The 20242-nt window shown below is 48.2% G+C and overlaps 1 protein-coding gene across 1 annotated transcript in view; it reads right to left on the bottom strand.

The window, feature by feature from the left end:
* Window positions 1-2322: 2322 nt before the first annotated feature.
* The window catches only part of LOC311232917 (protocadherin alpha-C2-like), a gene marked incomplete at both ends in the record, with an annotated part of 86097 nt that continues 68177 nt past the window's right edge, over window positions 2323-20242 (bottom strand). Inside the window, one exon of the mRNA XM_084319750.1 lies at window positions 2323-2768. Within this exon, the coding sequence (XP_084175876.1) occupies window positions 2323-2768 (446 nt within the window). The remainder of the gene's footprint in view (window positions 2769-20242) is intronic.

The raw sequence follows: 20242 nt of genomic DNA, 5'->3' as shown, positions 1-20242 counted from the left end.
CTCTCTGAGTTCCCTGTACTGCCATGTGTACCTACAACCGACGGGAGGGGGGGCACGTCTAATGAAAAGAGGAGTGAAAACCGCAGGACACTGCGTTCTCCTTCGAGGGAATCAAACCAAGTGATTTCTCCGAAACCACGTGGATTTGAAGGGGGGGATGGGCAACGGGGGAGGAAACAGGAAGCAGCGTGCGAAGCGACTCCTACGGGCACTGAAGCGGCGGGTGAGCTGGCGGGGGGGACAGGGGTGTTGGGGACACATCTATTGAACATTCAACAACAGAAGCTAGAGGGATCCGGCTGGAACAGAACGGAAGCAACGAGCAACTTTCCTTGCCGTTATATTTTACACGCTCATGGAACAGATGGCAACGCCATAGGCCTCGGTCTAGCAGCTATATGGGGGGGGGGGGGGGGCAGATCTGCAGTGTCCAGAAAGGTGTGTGTGTGTGTGTACTCTGCAGTGTGGTGTGTCTGTGTCTCTGTGTGTGTGTGTGTTCTGTAGGACTGCTTGTGTGGGCGGATAACACTGGGTTTAAGGCGCCTTAGACCTATGCCATGTTCTATGAGAGAAGGCAGGGTGTGAGGTCCTCCTCTGCACTGTGCCGTCACACTGACACACAGCTCTTATTATAACGTGTGGTCCCGAGGCTGATCCCAGCCACCACATTCTCTTAACAATGCTAATCTCACGGTACTATACATACATGTCGAGCGCCCCCCTGTTAAAACTTTTTTGTTTTTATATTTTGTACAAAAAGAAAAGAGAAATGTATTAATTTATACATAAGTTATTATACCTCCTTGTTTTTGAAGACGAAAGCCACTTCATGTCAAATTGACATCCTATCCACTTGCAACAAGGCAAACAAAGGAGCCAGGAGCAAGGTTCCTACACATTTCTTTCCTTATTCAATTCCATGATATATAGTGCAATTTCGATGACAATTACAAATATTTGTCACAGTATATGTTCCAGTGTCCTTTCTTTTGTTGATTTGGCTAGCTACAGTTATCAAAAAGGATTCATGGAATCAGATTTGTTATTTCAGTTAGTGTCCCTTAATGGTAACTAGACCTACGGTGTTAGGAGCCAAGGTTGACATTAAACACTCGACCAGCTGAACAAACAAGAACACAAAAAACATTCTGAACACGTTTCATTGACATTTCCAAAAACGTTTTCAATGTTTCTGTGACTTTTCCAGATTTTCCGTTATATCATGGAAGTAGGAACCTTTCAGAGGATGGAGCAAAGACAGATATGCCAATGTGAGCAGATAAGGAGATCGGCCCTTTCTCAAATCCAAGGAAATATCCAAATTAAGTAGCATTTATAGTAACAAAGTTTTAGCGCTGCCTCATTCTGGTATTTTGGGTAGAAAAGGGCTTTAAATTGTTCGTTTTTATGCTGCTGTGGTTATGACACTCTGGGCAGCGTGGAGATACCAGAAGACAGTGTAATTCAATCTTTTCAAAGATATCTGTTTTTCTGTTACCTACGCTCAAATCAAGGTACCTTACAAGGACAGTTCCTTGCAAGGTGTCAAGGTGAAAGGAAGCTACCTTCTCAATGAGAAAAAGCCATAGTGTAGTCTCAGATAGGTGTAAGGCTCTAACATAGTCTCACGGCACATACTGTAGTAATAAGTACAGGGCAGATACGTGGATGGACAGTCCATTGCCTTTCATACTCCTCAACCGTATCGGCTCTTTGATCAACATGCACGCTGGCCGAGCCATATCATGTATGACACCAGCACACTGCGACGCAAACGCTTGGTATGCATACAACGGAGTGGTGCACAGACCGCCGAGGTGGACCGTCCACTGAGGTCTGCTATGGCCTCACTGTAGTCCAAGTGGACGGCCAGTCCTGCTATGCTATGGCTGGACTATGAAAGGGAGTTTAACAGTGATGAATGTGCTATCTGGCATTATGGAGGACCACTGCCATTCGAGTGCTTGATTCAAGGAAGGGGGCGAGACGGCAACGTTACTGTTGTGGAAAAGCTATTCTAGTCCAATATTTGTGATCCTTTGTTAATTTGATTTGGAAACGCCATTTTTCCTCTCGAAAATGTCTGGCTTTTGAGAGCCTTATATTTTGTCACAGACCCAGAAAAACGGCAAGAAACATTGCTTGGCATGTTTTGATGGTGTGTAGAGGAGCCAGACCTCCTCTAATGGGGGGCTTGGCCGGTTTACAATGTCTATGCAAATATGCCAGAGGGAGGCTCTCTCTTATAGGGAGGCTTCTAGAATATGCATTTGGCTCTTGTCATTTGGACAGTAGTTTGTTGGAGCTGCCCCTTCTTCACCTCTATTCCTCCCCGTCATCCTTTCCTTTATCCTTCTTATCCTTCTTTTCCTTCTTCTTCTTTTTCTTCTTCTTCGCTTCGTCCTTCTTGCCAAAGCTTATGAACTCGCCCTGGCCTTCCACCGTGCTGGGCTCGTGGCGGATGGAGATGATGGCGGGAGAGCCTGGTATGATGAAGGCTTCGGGAGGGATCTCCCCGGTCTTCAGGGCCTGTGGCGGCCCGTAGCCCGGCCCGTAGCCTTGCCCGAAGCCTGGACCGAAGCCTGGCCCGTAGCCTTGCCCGAAGCCTGGCCCATAGCCTTGCCCCATGCCTGGCCCAATCATGCCCGGCCCAATCATGCCTGGCCCGTAGCCCGGGCCGTAGCCGGCTCCTGCGCCGTAGCGGAAGTGCCAGCTGTTACTGTCCACACCGGCTCCCACCGGGGGCGACAGCTCACCGCCCTCACCGTCTAGTCAACAGATGTGGAGAAGAGAAAAGAGAAAACAACATCACGTTAGTCATTACTTTGAAATGTCCTCATACGAATCATGCTCGTTCCTCGACTAAGTGTCCAGAGAACTTCCAGAGATCATACTTTAGGCATTCAGGTTCTTGTTAAAAAGACACAACACAGAATAACTGGAATAACAATTAGGGAGAAAGAGCAGTGGACTCCCTCACAAATCCCCAGATTGAAAGGGAAATCTGAGTCAAAGTGAACGATTAACCTTCTCCCACACTGACGACTACTGCCGATGTGCCCTGGGGCAAGGCACTGAAACTGCTCAGTGGCCAACCATAGAAGACGTGTGTCGGGAGTGTTAAACCGTATGAGTGTGTAGCAGGGCAATGACGGACAAGAGCATGTGCTCAGCAAATCTTCCCGGAGTAAGTAAAGGTCAAAAGAAAATAACATTGTCCAGACAAGGAGCGGGACAGCAGGAGGTTGGTCCTGCCACACCGGAGAGGAATGGCCTTTAAACCGGAGGGGATGTTTTAACACAGCAAGGTGACTAGGATTCATATGTTTTGGATGACAGCGACTCAGACCTCACCAGACTGAGACTCACACGGGGGGGTGGGGTGGGGGTGGGAAGGGGGGATATATCGCATCTCATCGGGTGATACAGTTGGGAGAACGAGTGAGAACCAAAGTGAACCTGCAGCGACTGGAATATGGAATTAACAAAGAAAATAAATGATCAAAGGGAGAGAGAGCTTTATGTAAACTAAGACACGGGGAACAGAATTAATTAGTTTGAGGTGAAGAAGAGGTGAAAAATTAAACAAAGCAAAAGAAAGACAGTGAGATAGGCAGAGAAAGAGTGATGGGAAGGGGCTGATCTGCAGACTTAGGGGCCTTTCTCACTCATTATATTAGTTTCCATTCCATTCCGTTCTAGCCCGTTCCGAGATCTAATGCGAACTTCCCCCCTCCCTCTCCCCCCTCTAGTTTGTGTACACACTGCAGTCTTGGTTCGCTCCGGGTTCTGTTTACGGTTTGCCTTTTGAGCGTTTACGCTTGCCGTAGGCGATGATGTCACGTTCGAAAATGTAAACAGGAAGTGTCTTAACACGACGGCGGAGACTGGATGCTGATATAAAATGAACAAATAACCAATAAATATGAAGTTATATTTGAACCTCTGTTGTCAAGCCTTGTCAATATAACCCACCCCATTTTATCACGAATGGATGGTGTTGTAGAGTCCGCTTTTGAGCGTTTTGCAGGCTTAACGATAACGCTAAGCTAACGGCTAACGCTAGTTAGCTTAGCCTTTTACTAGTAACATTGCTGCATCGATTATATTGAATGTCATTGATCTACTGGTCGACCACGGCCGACTGGTTGGGCACCACTGGTCTAATAGAAATAAATGATTAGAACAAGAAAGTATAGTATACAGCAATGGCTAACGCTAAGCTAACGGCTAACGCTAGTTAGCTTAGCCTGTCCAGCAGCTAACATTATCCCATCGCTCGTGGCAATTATATTACATGTCATTGATCTACTGGTCGACCACGGCCGACTGGTTGGGCACCACTGGTCTAATAGAAATAAATGCATTCAAACAAGAAACTAATGTATAGAAATAGCATGGCAAACAAAAATTGCCAGGCCTAATGCGAGCCAGAAGTGCTGTGCTTTGTAACGTGGCTTCATGTTTTCATCCACTGAGCTGTGAGGTTCCACATGCTTGTTTTTGGTTGAGGTCTGAACTCTCAAATTGCCCATAAATATAGTTTTTGTGGGTACTGTCCAGTGTGGTTTTATCTGCCCAAAATTCAAGCAAGCATGACCGTAACGACGTTGTGTGTGTCACGCCCCCCGCTCCCACTGGCCCGATTCCGAAACCACCTAATCCAACTGTCCCAGGTTCAGCGGGGGGTAAAACGAATCAGCGCCGGTTCGACCCCAAAAAGGGGTGTGTCCGTCTGAGTGAGAACACTCCCCCCCGTTCCCGGGAGCAGTGATTCGATCCCAATAGGTGAGTGAGAAAGGCCCCTTAGTGCTCTCAGGCCTGCACCAGTCTCCCCTCTACACTGACCTGCACCAGTCTCCTCTCTACACTGACCTGCACCAGTCTCCTCTCTACACTGACCTGCACCAGTCTCCTCTCTACACTGACCTGCACCAGTCTCCTCTCTACACTGACCTGCACCAGTCTCCTCTACACTGACCTGCACCAGTCTCCTCTCTACACTGACCTGCACCAGTCTCCTCTACACTGACCTGCACCAGTCTCCTCTCTACACTGACCTGCACCAGTCTCCTCTCTACACTGACCTGCACCAGTCTCCTCTCTACACTGACCTGCACCAGTCTCCTCTCTACACTGACCTGCACCAGTCTCCTCTACACTGACCTGCACCAGTCTCCTCTACACTGACCTGCACCAGTCTCCTCTACACTGACCTGCACCAGTGCACCAGTCTCCTCTACACTGACCTGCACCAGTCTCCTCTCTACACTGACCTGCACCAGTCTCCTCTCTACACTGACCTGCACCAGTCTCCTCTACACTGACCTGCACCAGTCTCCTCTCTACACTGACCTGCACCAGTCTCCTCTACACTGACCTGCACCAGTCTCCTCTACACTGACCTGCACCAGTCTCCTCTCTACACTGACCTGCACCAGTCTCCTCTACACTGACCTGCACCAGTCTCCTCTACACTGACCTGCACCAGTCTCCCCTCTACACTGACCTGCACCAGTCTCCTCTCTACACTGACCTGCACCAGTCTCCTCTCTACACTGACCTGCACCAGTCTCCTCTACACTGACCTGCACCAGTCTCCTCTACACTGACCTGCACCAGTCTCCTCTCTACACTGACCTGCACCAGTCTCCTCTCTACACTGACCTGCACCAGTCTCCTCTACACTGACCTGCACCAGTCTCCTCTACACTGACCTGCACCAGTCTCCTCTCTACACTGACCTGCACCAGTCTCCTCTCTACACTGACCTGCACCAGTCTCCTCTACACTGACCTGCACCAGTCTCCTCTACACTGACCTGCACCAGTCTCCTCTCTACACTGACCTGCACCAGTCTCCTCTCTACACTGACCTGCACCAGTCTCCTCTACACTGACCTGCACCAGTCTCCTCTACACTGACCTACTTTCCGTCTGTATTTTATTCACATCAAACACAGGTCCTTGAAAGGAGATTCTGTTTGTTTTGCCTTCGCAGACTAATTATGAAATAACTAGTGCTGAAATGAATTCAAGCGCCGTCCCAAAGGGAAGTACAGCATTCTGAAAACAAACCCGGTAACCATGTCGAGTTGTCGAGACCAGAGGGGGGGGTTGTTTGGGCTAAACGAAAGTGTGTGTCTGTTCGTGTCTGTATGTACGTATGTGTATGAAATAGTGTGTGCGTGTTTGAATTAAAGGACAAAAAAACGATATAACAATATAACGTTGCACTTCCTCTTGCGACACGTTATCGATACACTGGCGCCAAGTATCGATATTTAAAAAATATATAATTATATATATATATTAGGGGTGTAATATATTTATTATTATTATTATTATTATTAAATATAATAATTTTTTTTTAATACTTAGTTCCACCTAGGCTTGCCGTGGTAGTCAGTGATACTGGTGTCATTCTGTGTTCAAGCATCCACTGAGTAAATTAATTGCCTACCGCCCCCACCCCCACCAGTGTGAGCTTTAAGTTTCAGTTTCACTTCTAGAGTAGATGTAACTTCCCATGAAGCAGAGAAAGAAGACTCTAGAGAAGAGATGACAACAATGGCAGAGGATTTATCAATATTTTGGATTTAAACACTGGAGCAGCTGGACTAGAGAGGAGCTCAGATGATCATTCCGGGAAAAGTATGTAGTGCGTTTGTCTTTTTAATCTCGGATCAACTGTGAGGGAAAGTCCACGGGAGAAAGTTGGTGTGTGTGTGTGTGTGCATGTAGAGTCCAGCCCAGTGCAGACTGCGCGGTTGTTAATTTGTTCTGTCCGCTTGTCATCATGCCTTTACAAGCTTCAACGTTGGTGCATCTAAATTTGCCGGCAATACAAGCTAAATATTCAATGAGATCAAAGTAAGCCAGTGTAAAGTAAAGTAAATATATTGAGCATACATTTGTAAAATGTGCAACCCTAGTTTCACCTATAGTGTCGTATGAGACGTATTCGTCGTATGGCTGGATGTACCGAACCGTGACGTCCGTACCGCGAAGTCGCGGGACGAATACACGTACCGTTACACCCCTAATATATATATACAGTATATATATCCCATTCTACTGCAATACAAATGATTGGAATGAGGTGAACAGAAAATGTTATCTTATTAGATCAAACATAATGATGTATATATTTTGATTGCAGATGCTAACAACGTTTTCTGTTATGGGCATAATTTATAGTAAAAAATAATCAAGTTGCAGTCGGTGTTATGGTTTGTAACCGACCCCAATCGCACAACACAAGACAGGTATGATGGTTTGCCAAGAAACAGATATTTATTGAGAGACAGGGAAAAAAGGGCACTGTCCCTTTAAGGGAGAACACAAATACAGGAATATAACAAGAGGGGAAAAACTAGGTGCCTTTAAGAGGCGGGCAGGAAAAGGGAACACTAAGGGAAGGTTAATGAACGCTAGGGGAAACATTAAAGGAAACGCTAGGGGAAGGTTAAAGGAACAGAGGAACTAGAGACTAGGAGATGTCGGGACAAGGAGAGCTAGGGAACAGGAGAACTGGGGACTAGGAGAACTAGGGACAAGGAACTAGGTGGAACTAGAAGGGGAGAACTTGGGACCAGGAACTAGGTGGAACTAGAAAGGGGAGAACTAGGGACAGAGGGGACTGAGGCCCACGGAGGCGGGCTGGGGACAGGGAGGAACAGGGGACTGGTGGGAAAACATCTGGGCCGCTCTGCAGAACAGAGGAGAGGGTTAATATTCAAAAGGGAACAAACAGAGCAGATGCAGAACAGTCCAAATAAACAAAGTAACAATATCTTCGTGTGACAAACACACTGGGGGAGAAGTAATGTCCAAAAATACTATCAAAGTGAGAACAAAAACAGAGTGGGAGATGAAATGTCCAAACTACTAACTAAGTGAGAACAAAAGAGGCATTACGCTGGGTGAGTGACATCACAATCAAAACTCACCCAGGCGTATGCGTAATGGTACAGGAACAGCAGCGGGACGGGGGCAAGAGGCATTACGCTGGGAGAGTGACATCACAATCAAAACTCACCCAGGCGTATGCGTAATGGTACAGGAAACGCAGCGGGAAGGGGGCAAGGGGCATTACGCTGGGTGAGTGACATCACAATCAAAACTCACCCAGGCGTATGCGTAATGGTACAGGAAACGCAGCGGGACGGGGGCAAGGGGCATTACGCTGGGAGAGTGACATCACAATCAAAACTCACCCAGGCGTATGCGTAATGGTACAGGAAACGCAGCGGGAAGGGGGCAAGGGGCATTACGCTGGGTGAGTGACATCACAATCAAAACTCACCCAGGCGTATGCGTAATGGTACAGGAACGCAGCGGGACGGGGGCAAGGGGCATTACGCTGGGTGAGTGACATCACAATCAAAACTCACCCAGGCGTATGCGTAATGGTACAGGGACAGCAGCGGGGCGAGGGCATCGCCACCGGGTGGCTGGCTGTCCGAGCCGAGGAACAGAGTGCTGGAACAGCGGCGGTGGCGAGGGTGTCGTCCACCGGGTAGCCGACTGTCGGAGCCGAGGAACAGAGTGCTGGAACAGCGGCGGTGGCGAGGGTGTCGTCCACCGGGTAGCCGCTGTCGGAGCCGAGGAACAGAGTGCTGGAACAGCGGCGGTGGCGAGGGTGTCGTCCACCGGGTAGCCGCTGTCGGAGCCGAGGAACAGAGTGCTGGAACAGCGGCGGTGGCGAGGGTGTCGTCCACCGGGTAGCCGCTGTCGGAGCCGAGGAACAGGGTGCTGGAACAGCGGCGGTGGCGAGGGTGTCGTCCACCGGGTAGCCGCTGTCGGAGCCGAGGAACAGAGTGGCGCGCCACACCTTGGTGTGCACGTCGGAACCGAGAGACGCCTCGGGGTGCGTCTGCGAGGAGGAGTGTGCCAAGCACGAGGATCCTTGGAAGATGCGCGTTGCGCGCTGGAGACTGGAGAGCGTGCCAAGCCCTTGAAGATGCGCGTTGCGCGCTGGTGACTGGAGAGCGTGCCAAGCCCTTGCAGATGCGCGTTGCGCGCTGGAGACTGGAGAGCGTGCCAAGCCCTTGAAGATGCGCGTTGCGCGCTGGTGACTGGAGAGCGTGCCAAGCCCTTGCAGATGCGCGTTGCGCGCTGGTGACTGGAGAGCGTGCCAAGCACGAGGATCCTTGGAAGATGCGCGTTGCGCGCTGGAGACTGGAGAGCGTGCCAAGCCCTTGAAGATGCGCGTTGCGCGCTGGTGACTGGAGAGCGTGCCAAGCCCTTGCAGATGCGCGTTGCGCGCTGGTGACTGGAGAGCGTGCCAAGCCCGAGGGTCCGGGAGATGCGCGTTGGTCTAGATGTGCGTCAGGACGAACAGCTGCGCTGGGGTCTGCAGTGGAGCGCTGGGGTGCCTCCCGTGGAAGTACAGGGAGCGCAGAACAGTCTCCTCCACAGGCTACGGCGACAGCAGACGAAGGCTGGAGCAAAACATCTCAAGGCTGGAGAAATCCATATACAGCATTGGTAGACCAGAGGATCTCCCGAAAGAGTCTAGATGTTAGAGAATATGACTCAGCATGAATACAACACGACCCCACGCCGAAACGAGGGGAAGAGCCCTGGTATTTAAAGCCCACAGGGGAACTAATTAGCCTGCCACCACAGGTGCGAGAGGTAATTGATAATAGTCCAGGTGTGGCCACTGAGAGTAAACGAGAGTAAAGAACGAGAGGGTGGGGGCTAGAGAGAGTGAGTGAGAAGGGAATTTCTAACAGTAGGCTTAAAGAAAACAGAGAAAGTTGGTGAGCAGCGGACAAAACCTCACAGTACCCCCCCCTCAACGGGAGCCACCTGGCGACCCAAAACAAATACAGACAGAGTGGCAGGGGGCAAAACAAGACAAAAACAAAAGGTACTGGCCAAGCCAGCAGGGGAAGCCACCACAAGAGTGGGGCTAGCAAAAGAAAACAGGGTAGCCGAGGGGTAACTAGGGTAGCAGAGGGGCAAGGTAGGGTAGCTGAGGGGTAACCAGAGGAGCTGAGTGGTAACTAAGAGGAGCACCGGGAAGGGGGCTAGCAGAGGGAAGGTTCGCTGCCAGGGCACTGATAGCTACAGGGCCTATGCTAGCCGTACTGCTACATCAACATAGAGGCTGCGCAAGCTGCCGGAGCTAGGCTAGCAGAGGGAAAGGGTAGCTGCCAAGGCACTGATAGCTACAGGGCCTATGCCAGCTGTACTGCTACATTAACATAGAGGCTGCGCTAGCTGCCGGAGCTAGGCTGGCAGACAGGGCTGGACCAGCATGAGAGAACAAGCTAGCTGGAAGGACAGTCCTAGCTGTGTGAGATAAACTGACCTTGCTAGCTGAAAGGGCAGTCCTAGCAGTGGGAATACTGACCTTGCTAGCTGAAGGGCAGTCCTAGCAGTGTGAGATAAACTGACCTTGCTAGCTGAAAAGGCAGTCCTAGCAGTGGGAGAAAAACTGACCTTGCCAGCTGAAAGGGCAGTCCTAGCAGCGGGATAAAAACTGACCTTGCTAGCTGAAAGGGCAGTCCTAGCAGTGGGAGCAACTGACCTTGCTAGCTGAAAGGGCAGTCCTAGCAGTGGGAGATAAACTGACCTTGCTAGCTGAAAGGGCAGTCCTAGCAGTGGGAGATAAACTGACCTTGCCAGCTGAAAGGGCAGTCCTAGCAGCGGGATAAAAACTGACCTTGCTAGCTGAAAGGGCAGTCCTAGCAGTGGGAGCAACTGACCTTGCTAGCTGAAAGGGCAGTCCTAGCAGTGGGATAAACTACACAAAAAAGTGGAGGCCATGCAGAGGGACCGGGTTAGCTGCTTGGGCCTGGCTAGCTACAGGCCTATGCTAGCTGCAAGGCTGCATTAACATAGAGGCTGTGCTAACAGCCGGGGCCAAGCTAGCAGACTGGGGCCATGCAGAGGGAACTGGGTTAGCTGCCAGGGCATGGCTAGCTACAGGGCCCATGCCAGCAGCAAGGGCTGCATAAACATAGAGGCTGTGCTAGCAGCCGGGGCTAAGCTAGCAGACTGGGGCTCTGCTGAGGGACTGGGTTAGCTGCCAGGGCATGGCTAGCTACAGGGCCTATGCCAGCAGTAAGGGCTGCATTAACATAGAGGCTGTGCTAGCCGCCGGGGCAAAGCTAGCAGACAGGGCCATGCTGGTAGTAGAGGCCTAACAAGCTGCAGGGGGGTCAAACAGGGCTAAGAGGGGAGCTAAACAGGGAAGCTAAACAGGGCTAACAGGGAAGCAAATGGGGGAGTCAACAGGCTAACAGGGGAGCTAACCGGGGAGACCAACAAGCTAACAGGGGAGCTAACAGGCTAACAAGGAAGCTAGAGGGGAGCTAGAGGGAACAAGAAAAAAAAAGGCAAACTCAACATACACCGTCTGTGCTGGCTGGGGTCGTCGATTTGGTGGGGTCGTACTGTTATGGTTTGTAACCGACCCCAATCGCACAACACAAGACAGGTATGATGGTTTGCCAAGAAACAGATATTTATTGAGAGACAGGGAAAAAAGGGCACTGTCCCTTTAAGGGAGAACACAAATACAGGAATATAACAAGAGGGGAAAAACTAGGTGCCTTTAAGAGGCGGGCAGGAAAAGGGAACACTAAGGGAAGGTTAATGAACGCTAGGGGAAACATTAAAGGAAACGCTAGGGGAAGGTTAAAGGAACAGAGGAACTAGAGACTAGGAGATGTCGGGACAAGGAGAGCTAGGGAACAGGAGAACTGGGGACTAGGAGAACTAGGGACAAGGAACTAGGTGGAACTAGAAGGGGAGAACTTGGGACCAGGAACTAGGTGGAACTAGAAAGGGGAGAACTAGGGACAGAGGGGACTGAGGCCCGCGGAGGCGGGCTGGGGACAGGGAGGAACAGGGGACTGGTGGGAAAACATCTGGGCCGCTCTGCAGAACAGAGGAGAGGGTTAATATTCAAAAGGGAACAAACAGAGCAGATGCAGAACAGTCCAAATAAACAAAGTAACAATATCTTCGTGTGACAAACACACTGGGGGAGAAGTAATGTCCAAAAATACTATCAAAGTGAGAACAAAAACAGAGTGGGAGATGAAATGTCCAAACTACTAACTAAGTGAGAACAAAAGAGGCATTACGCTGGGTGAGTGACATCACAATCAAAACTCACCCAGGCGTATGCGTAATGGTACAGGAACAGCAGCGGGACGGGGGCAAGAGGCATTACGCTGGGAGAGTGACATCACAATCAAAACTCACCCAGGCGTATGCGTAATGGTACAGGAAACGCAGCGGGAAGGGGGCAAGGGGCATTACGCTGGGTGAGTGACATCACAATCAAAACTCACCCAGGCGTATGCGTAATGGTACAGGAAACGCAGCGGGACGGGGGCAAGGGGCATTACGCTGGGAGAGTGACATCACAATCAAAACTCACCCAGGCGTATGCGTAATGGTACAGGAAACGCAGCGGGAAGGGGGCAAGGGGCATTACGCTGGGTGAGTGACATCACAATCAAAACTCACCCAGGCGTATGCGTAATGGTACAGGAACGCAGCGGGACGGGGGCAAGGGGCATTACGCTGGGTGAGTGACATCACAATCAAAACTCACCCAGGCGTATGCGTAATGGTACAGGGACAGCAGCGGGGCGAGGGCATCGCCACCGGGTGGCTGGCTGTCCGAGCCGAGGAACAGAGTGCTGGAACAGCGGCGGTGGCGAGGGTGTCGTCCACCGGGTAGCCGACTGTCGGAGCCGAGGAACAGAGTGCTGGAACAGCGGCGGTGGCGAGGGTGTCGTCCACCGGGTAGCCGCTGTCGGAGCCGAGGAACAGAGTGCTGGAACAGCGGCGGTGGCGAGGGTGTCGTCCACCGGGTAGCCGCTGTCGGAGCCGAGGAACAGAGTGCTGGAACAGCGGCGGTGGCGAGGGTGTCGTCCACCGGGTAGCCGCTGTCGGAGCCGAGGAACAGGGTGCTGGAACAGCGGCGGTGGCGAGGGTGTCGTCCACCGGGTAGCCGCTGTCGGAGCCGAGGAACAGAGTGGCGCGCCACACCTTGGTGTGCACGTCGGAACCGAGAGACGCCTCGGGGTGCGTCTGCGAGGAGGAGTGTGCCAAGCACGAGGATCCTTGGAAGATGCGCGTTGCGCGCTGGAGACTGGAGAGCGTGCCAAGCCCTTGAAGATGCGCGTTGCGCGCTGGTGACTGGAGAGCGTGCCAAGCCCTTGCAGATGCGCGTTGCGCGCTGGAGACTGGAGAGCGTGCCAAGCCCTTGAAGATGCGCGTTGCGCGCTGGTGACTGGAGAGCGTGCCAAGCCCTTGCAGATGCGCGTTGCGCGCTGGTGACTGGAGAGCGTGCCAAGCACGAGGATCCTTGGAAGATGCGCGTTGCGCGCTGGAGACTGGAGAGCGTGCCAAGCCCTTGAAGATGCGCGTTGCGCGCTGGTGACTGGAGAGCGTGCCAAGCCCTTGCAGATGCGCGTTGCGCGCTGGTGACTGGAGAGCGTGCCAAGCCCGAGGGTCCGGGAGATGCGCGTTGGTCTAGATGTGCGTCAGGACGAACAGCTGCGCTGGGGTCTGCAGTGGAGCGCTGGGGTGCCTCCCGTGGAAGTACAGGGAGCGCAGAACAGTCTCCTCCACAGGCTACGGCGACAGCAGACGAAGGCTGGAGCAAAACATCTCAAGGCTGGAGAAATCCATATACAGCATTGGTAGACCAGAGGATCTCCCGAAAGAGTCTAGATGTTAGAGAATATGACTCAGCATGAATACAACACGACCCCACGCCGAAACGAGGGGAAGAGCCCTGGTATTTAAAGCCCACAGGGGAACTAATTAGCCTGCCACCACAGGTGCGAGAGGTAATTGATAATAGTCCAGGTGTGGCCACTGAGAGTAAACGAGAGTAAAGAACGAGAGGGTGGGGGCTAGAGAGAGTGAGTGAGAAGGGAATTTCTAACAGTAGGCTTAAAGAAAACAGAGAAAGTTGGTGAGCAGCGGACAAAACCTCACAGTCGGTACATAATTCCTGCTTTTTGCCTTTTTGCCTTTTCACAGATATTGTGGTATTTCTTCTTCTTCAGTTACAGATATTGTGGTATTTCTTCTTCTTCAGTTACAGATATTGTGGTATTTCTTCTTCTTCAGTTACAGATATTGTGGTGTATCGTAGATGACATTTCATGCAATATATCGGTTATCGCAGATATCGTGATATTATCATTATCGAGGGCCAAATTCTCACAGTATGTGAGTTACTTGTATCGTCCCGCTCCTAGTTTGAGAAAATGTGAAGTGTACCTCTGCTGAAAGCAGATATAATGATCAAATTAAATAAAATGTATTGACTTGTACAAGCCTTCTTGTACAAGTCAAGAAGAAACGTCACAATAGATCAAAAACAAAAACCACCATAAAATCCAAATATGCGACACTCCCAGACTTGATGATGTCAACAGTTTGGCAGGTCATTACTTAAAAAAATTACTCTAGGCATTAGGGAGCGTACCAGTATGATCGGTGTGAACTTCTATAGTTCTGTAAAAATAGATCATACATGATGCAAACACAACTCAAACTGATGTGTGTGGAGTGCTGACTGCAAAAATCACAAGCTTGAACTCCTTAAGGCCTGATGGATCTAATATGGCAGAAAAGGTCATATGGTGCTTGCCTTAATCCAGCCCCATGAATCGCCTGTTCAGTACCCACTCACATGGCTACTGTCCATTTAAAAACATTGGGCCTCATTCATGAAGCGATATAAGAACAGATTTCGTTCTTAACTAGCATGCCTTCTTATTTTGTTCTTACCTGGGATTCAGCAATGTTTTCTTATTTTTGCTTTTCTCTCAGGCAAGACCAAATTCTAAGAGTGGTCGAGAGCACTCTTACCCAGATAAGAAACTCTTACCCATGAGAAACCTACCATTCATAATAATAATACAGTACATCAGATTTATATAGCACTTTTCCTAATGCTCAAAGACAAAACAAACAATACAATACAAAACAGTTTTAGAAAAAAAAATATATATAAAGGCGAGAGAGGAAAGAGTTCATGAGTTGAAAGCAAACCATTGGTCAATTGCCCCCAAATACGACTTTATGAACCCAGAACTTTTCAATAATAATAATAATTATTATTATTATAACTTATAACTTGAAATGGATTATATATTGCTGTTAGAACAGTTAGATGCTCTGGCCGTACGCATAGAACGCATATTTACAACCTCTCCTTTCCTCCCCCCTCTCCTCTCCTCTCTTCTCTTCTCTTCTCTGCTCCACACCTACAAGTTCTGAGCGATGGGTTTTAGACACAGGGACCTTTCAGAGAGAGATGACAGGTGACAGATCCGGTATTTCCCAACCTACTGCGCGATTGGTTCTTGACAAGCGTGCAGTCGTTCAGTATTGACAAAGCCGACTTTGCTGGAACGATTTATTTCGCACTATACAGTACGTATATGTATAAGTACAAGTATAAGTCTTTATTTGTCATCAGATTAACACACACACACACATGCGATGAACGACCCACAGGAACACACACATGCACTGAGTCGTGAGACATGTGTGTGTGTGCGCTCGGACGTGTGCTAAGGCTGCCTCGCTAAGCCGTTTATATCAGCATGCAATGCCGAACCTCTCAAGCTGTTTTGCAGATGCCTCATTCGCCTTATAAGGAGCAGGCGAGGCGTGTCTGTATACAAATGAATTGAGCGCGAACGGGCATTTCAATTTAAGAACAGGTGGGATTCGTCATTCAACACGGATTTGGACTTTAAGAACGGCTTGATGAATGTGGCGGTGGCTTTTCTTATTTTTCTCTCAACAGACAGGTAAGAAAGAATATAAGAAAAATAATAAGAGAGTATTGGTGAATGAGGCCCATTGGTCCTCATTCTCAAAGGGACATAAGTGAAATTTACCAAGGAATTACAAGGAATTCCTTCGTAACTCGATTTACGTACTTATTTGGCATTCTTGAAAGGCTTCGTATTGTAAATTCGTTGTAGGATTTATGTAGGATTTACAAACTCGAAAAGGCAGTCGTAAGTCTGACAGACAGGTGTACTCCCGTGTTTTCAACAGCCTTCTTTGGGACAAGTCCTTGTGGATTTCCGTCACTTTGATAGACAGACATCTGTGGAATTAAATAATTATAATGATAATAAATACAACACTATTAATCTTTTTTATTTATTTATTTTCGGACATGGTTCATTGAGTCATGACTATAAATGTAAAACGTAATTGTTAATGATACAAATATTGTCGTATTATTATTGTTATAATTATTTAATTCCAACGATGTCTCTGAATCGAAGTGACCACAATCACCATGATTTATCTGAATGAAGCCTTTAACCAGTTTAATCACCTGTGCATTGTATGTTACTATTGCACTTTACTGTTACATTTGTACTCTGGATGGATGCCAAACTTATTTTCATTGTATTGTACTTGTGCTGTATGATGACAATACATTTTAATCTAATCTAATTTAATTCTGGGAGATTATATATTCGATTATTATTATCATTTGTAGTCGCAAATTGCTTTTGCGCTATGGAGTGCGAGCGTGTGTGCATGCGTGTGTGTATACAGTATCCTCACACCAGCTGCTATACCTCGTTAATAAACTATAGATTTATATGGAATTCGTTAATCTATTCTTAATCTATTCCACTCCATCACGCGATTGAGTTATTAAGATGCAGCAGGTGAGGCAGGCGGCTTAATGAACATACTGTACATACGGAGCAGTATCCTCACAATATCTGCTGCATCGTTAATAAACTATAGATTTATATGGAATTCGTTAATCTATTCTTAGTCTATTCCATATATCCGCACAATTGGTTGTAGTTCCTATTCATTTAGTTTGCAGTATGTGTGTAATGCTCACGTGGCCTCATTGAGTCATGACTATAAATGCAAAACGTAATTGTTAATGATACAAATATTGTCGTATTTATTATCATTATAATTATTTAATTCCGATGATGTCTGTAGAATCGACTTGAACGCAATCAAGAACTATTTATCCCAAATGAAGCCTTTAACCAGTTTCATCACCTGTGCATTGTATGTTACTATTGCACTTTACTGTTATGGAGTATAAGGAGCTGGCGGGGCGTGTCTAGATTAGATTATATTGTACTTTATTGTCATTATATTTGCATACAACGAGACTAAATGTATGCTCTTTGACAGAAAGCATGACACTGCTAGCACCCCTAAAATCACCTGTGCCGACGGCTCAGAGCTGGAGTTTGTTACCTCTTATAAATACCTTGGCCTCTGGCTAGACCCATCTCTTTCCTTTTCTCTACTCACATAAAACACCTGCAGGCCAAAGTCAAAGCTCGTCTGAGCTTCCTGTACCGTAACAAAGCTTCCTTCACCCGCTCGGCCAAACACACTCTTGTCAAGATGACCATCCTGGCGCCTATGACGGCAGCCAACTAGTACGCGTGCTGGAGGGGGGGGGGGGGGCCTAAGACTGTTTCATTACCAAAGTCCTATCCCCCAGTCCATGCCCCCTCCCTCTGGACAATCTTTTCCGCCCTCCCTCCCGCCACCTGGCGCGACGACACTTTGTTTCAGACACTTTGTTGTTGTTGCAGCCGACTATCGCATATGGCGTCTCAGGCATTCTGTAGATGACATGTGTCAACAAATGTACATGTCTGTGTGAATTTATGTTGTGCCGTTGTTACTGTAAAAATGTAATGATTGTGATATGTTGTTATTAATGAGACGATGAGCTGTATGTGTGTGTCACTGGAATTTCCCCAAGGGGATTAATAAAGGAATATCTTATCCTCCCTATATTTGATTATGGCGACACCATCTATAGAATGGCATCCCAGCGTGCCCTCAGAAAACTCAACATACTCCATCATTCCGCCATCCGTTTTGCCACCAGTGCACCCTTCACCACTCACCACTGTGACCTTTATAACCTGGTGGACTGGACATCTCTTCACACCAGAAGGCTTCTTCACTGGCTTCAAATAATTTACAAAACCATACTTGGTAAAACGCCTCTCTACCTCTCCTCCTTTCTGCACGTCTCCACTTCTAACTACAGCCTAAGGTCCAGCAACTTCATCAAACTCACCATCCCCAAAGCCCGGACGGTTTCTGGACGCAACGCCTTCCGATTTGCTGCTGCATCTGACTGGAACACATTACAAAACACCCTTAAACTCACTGCCCTCACATCGCTCACTGCTTTTAAACAAAATCTGCAACAGATCTTAACTGACTGTTGCACCTGCTGACTGCCTCCCAATCGCACGCATAGCCCTCAGACTATTCTCTCCTCCCCCTAAAGCCCCCTCACCTACCTCCCTCCCTCTCCCCCTTTCTTCTCTCTCTCTCCCTCTGGTTCTCACTCTCCCTCTCTCTCCCTCTGGTTCTCACTCTTCCTTTCTCTTTTTCCCTTTCTCTTTCCCTCTCTCCCTTTCATTCTCTCCCTTATTTATTGTTGTCCTTGTATACTATTGCTACTGTCATTTTGTATTTTATTTACTTGTATGCATGTACATAACCTTATTTTTGTTACAGCCTCCCACCCCCCCTTCCCACAAAAGGCCTTTGCTTTTTGGACAGGCTGCTTTTGTATATAAGAATTTGTTCTTAATTGCTTGCCTGGATAAATAAAGGTTAAATAGTTTTTTTTAAAGGTGCAGTAATAAAACCACAAGTAATAAAAGAGAATCATAAAATCCTATGCAGAAACATTAAATGCTATACAACAAGACAATGTTACAGTCCTGACAATATACAAAATAACAATATACAGAATAGCAATACACAAATAACAATCACAGTGTCAGACGGTAGTGGGTGGGTATTGCACTGTGGATATTGCACATCAGGATGTTGCACAGTGTGGGAGGATGCAAATTCAGGTGTACGGGAACGCGCTTCCAGTTTACGAATGAGTGATGTACTTCATTCAGCGGAGCACAGCTGCAAACATTTTGGCCACTTACGAATACCGTTTCACACGTTCAGGAATTTGTGGATTTGTGAGTATGAATTTTTTTATTTATTTTTATTATATTTTCCCCCTTCTTTTTCCGTTTTTCTCCCATCCCAATGTTAGTCGTTATGCCAATTCCCAATCCCCTTCCTGGTCGTTGCACACTCTACCCCATACCGTCGGTCTGGGAGGGCGGAGACTATCACATGCTTCCTCCGACACATGTGTAGCCAGCCCACCACTTCTTTTCACCTGGCAGCGCGGACTCGCACTGGGAGAGTGTAACGTGTGGAAGGTCACACTACCTCCCTCCAGATCCTTCCCTCGCTGTGCAGGCGCCCCGACCGAACTGTAGGAGTCGCTGTTTACAACGACCCGGACCCACCCACCGGCTTCCCTCCCGCTGACTCTGCCAATTGAGCCAGTATGACGGCCGGCCAAGCCGGAGGCAACGCTGACAGCCGGATTCTATACCAGTGTCTCTCGCGTTGGTGGCGAGCGCTTAGTCCGCTGCGCCACCCAGCCGCCAGAGTATGACATTTTTACCAAGATATTTACAAAGGTACTTACGAACATGTTCGAGAATGAGGACCAGTGTCATGGCACCGGTGGTGGAAAGTAAGTAGTTTTACTCAAGTTACTGTACTTAAGTACAATTTCCAGCTACTTTATGTGAGTATGTCCATTTGAGGAAACTTTATACTTTTACTCCACTACGTTTCAAAGGAAATATATGTACTTTTTACTCCACTACATTTATCTGAACCCATCAATTACTAGTTACTTTGAAGAAAAAGATTTTGCATAGAAGACATGGTAAAAATTTATGAAGATTATATACTTTCACAGCAGACATAATCAGAGCAGCATAACAGGACGACATACCTTTAACATGACCTATATAGGTCAATGGATCGAGGATGGAACGCTCCTATCTCTAAGTTACCCTGCTTAGTATTGGAGTCTTTAGCCAACCAATCGCCCATTATCAGCCATCTCTTTAGTTACTAATGACATAATATTGACTTTAGACAAGAAGAAAGGCTGCCCTCTTTATTGATCTCTCAAAAGCTTTTGATACAGTTAATCACCATTTACTCTTAAAAGTATTAGCTACTGTTGGGTTAGAACTTTAGATATAAATGCATGTGATTGGTTCCAAGATGATCTGTCAAGGAGACGTCAGTATGTAAAGTCTGGTTATGCCCAATCTGAATTCAATAACTAAAGGTGTGCCACAGGGTTAAATTCTAGGTACTGTCCTCTTCACTAT

The sequence above is a fragment of the Notolepis coatsorum genome (genome assembly GCF_963971535.1).
Source record: "Notolepis coatsorum genome assembly, chromosome: 8".
NCBI classification, from domain to species: Eukaryota; Metazoa; Chordata; class Actinopteri; order Aulopiformes; family Paralepididae; genus Notolepis; species Notolepis coatsorum.
The sequence above is the reverse complement of the archived record's forward strand: the minus strand, read 5'-3'. Positions and strand labels throughout refer to the sequence as shown.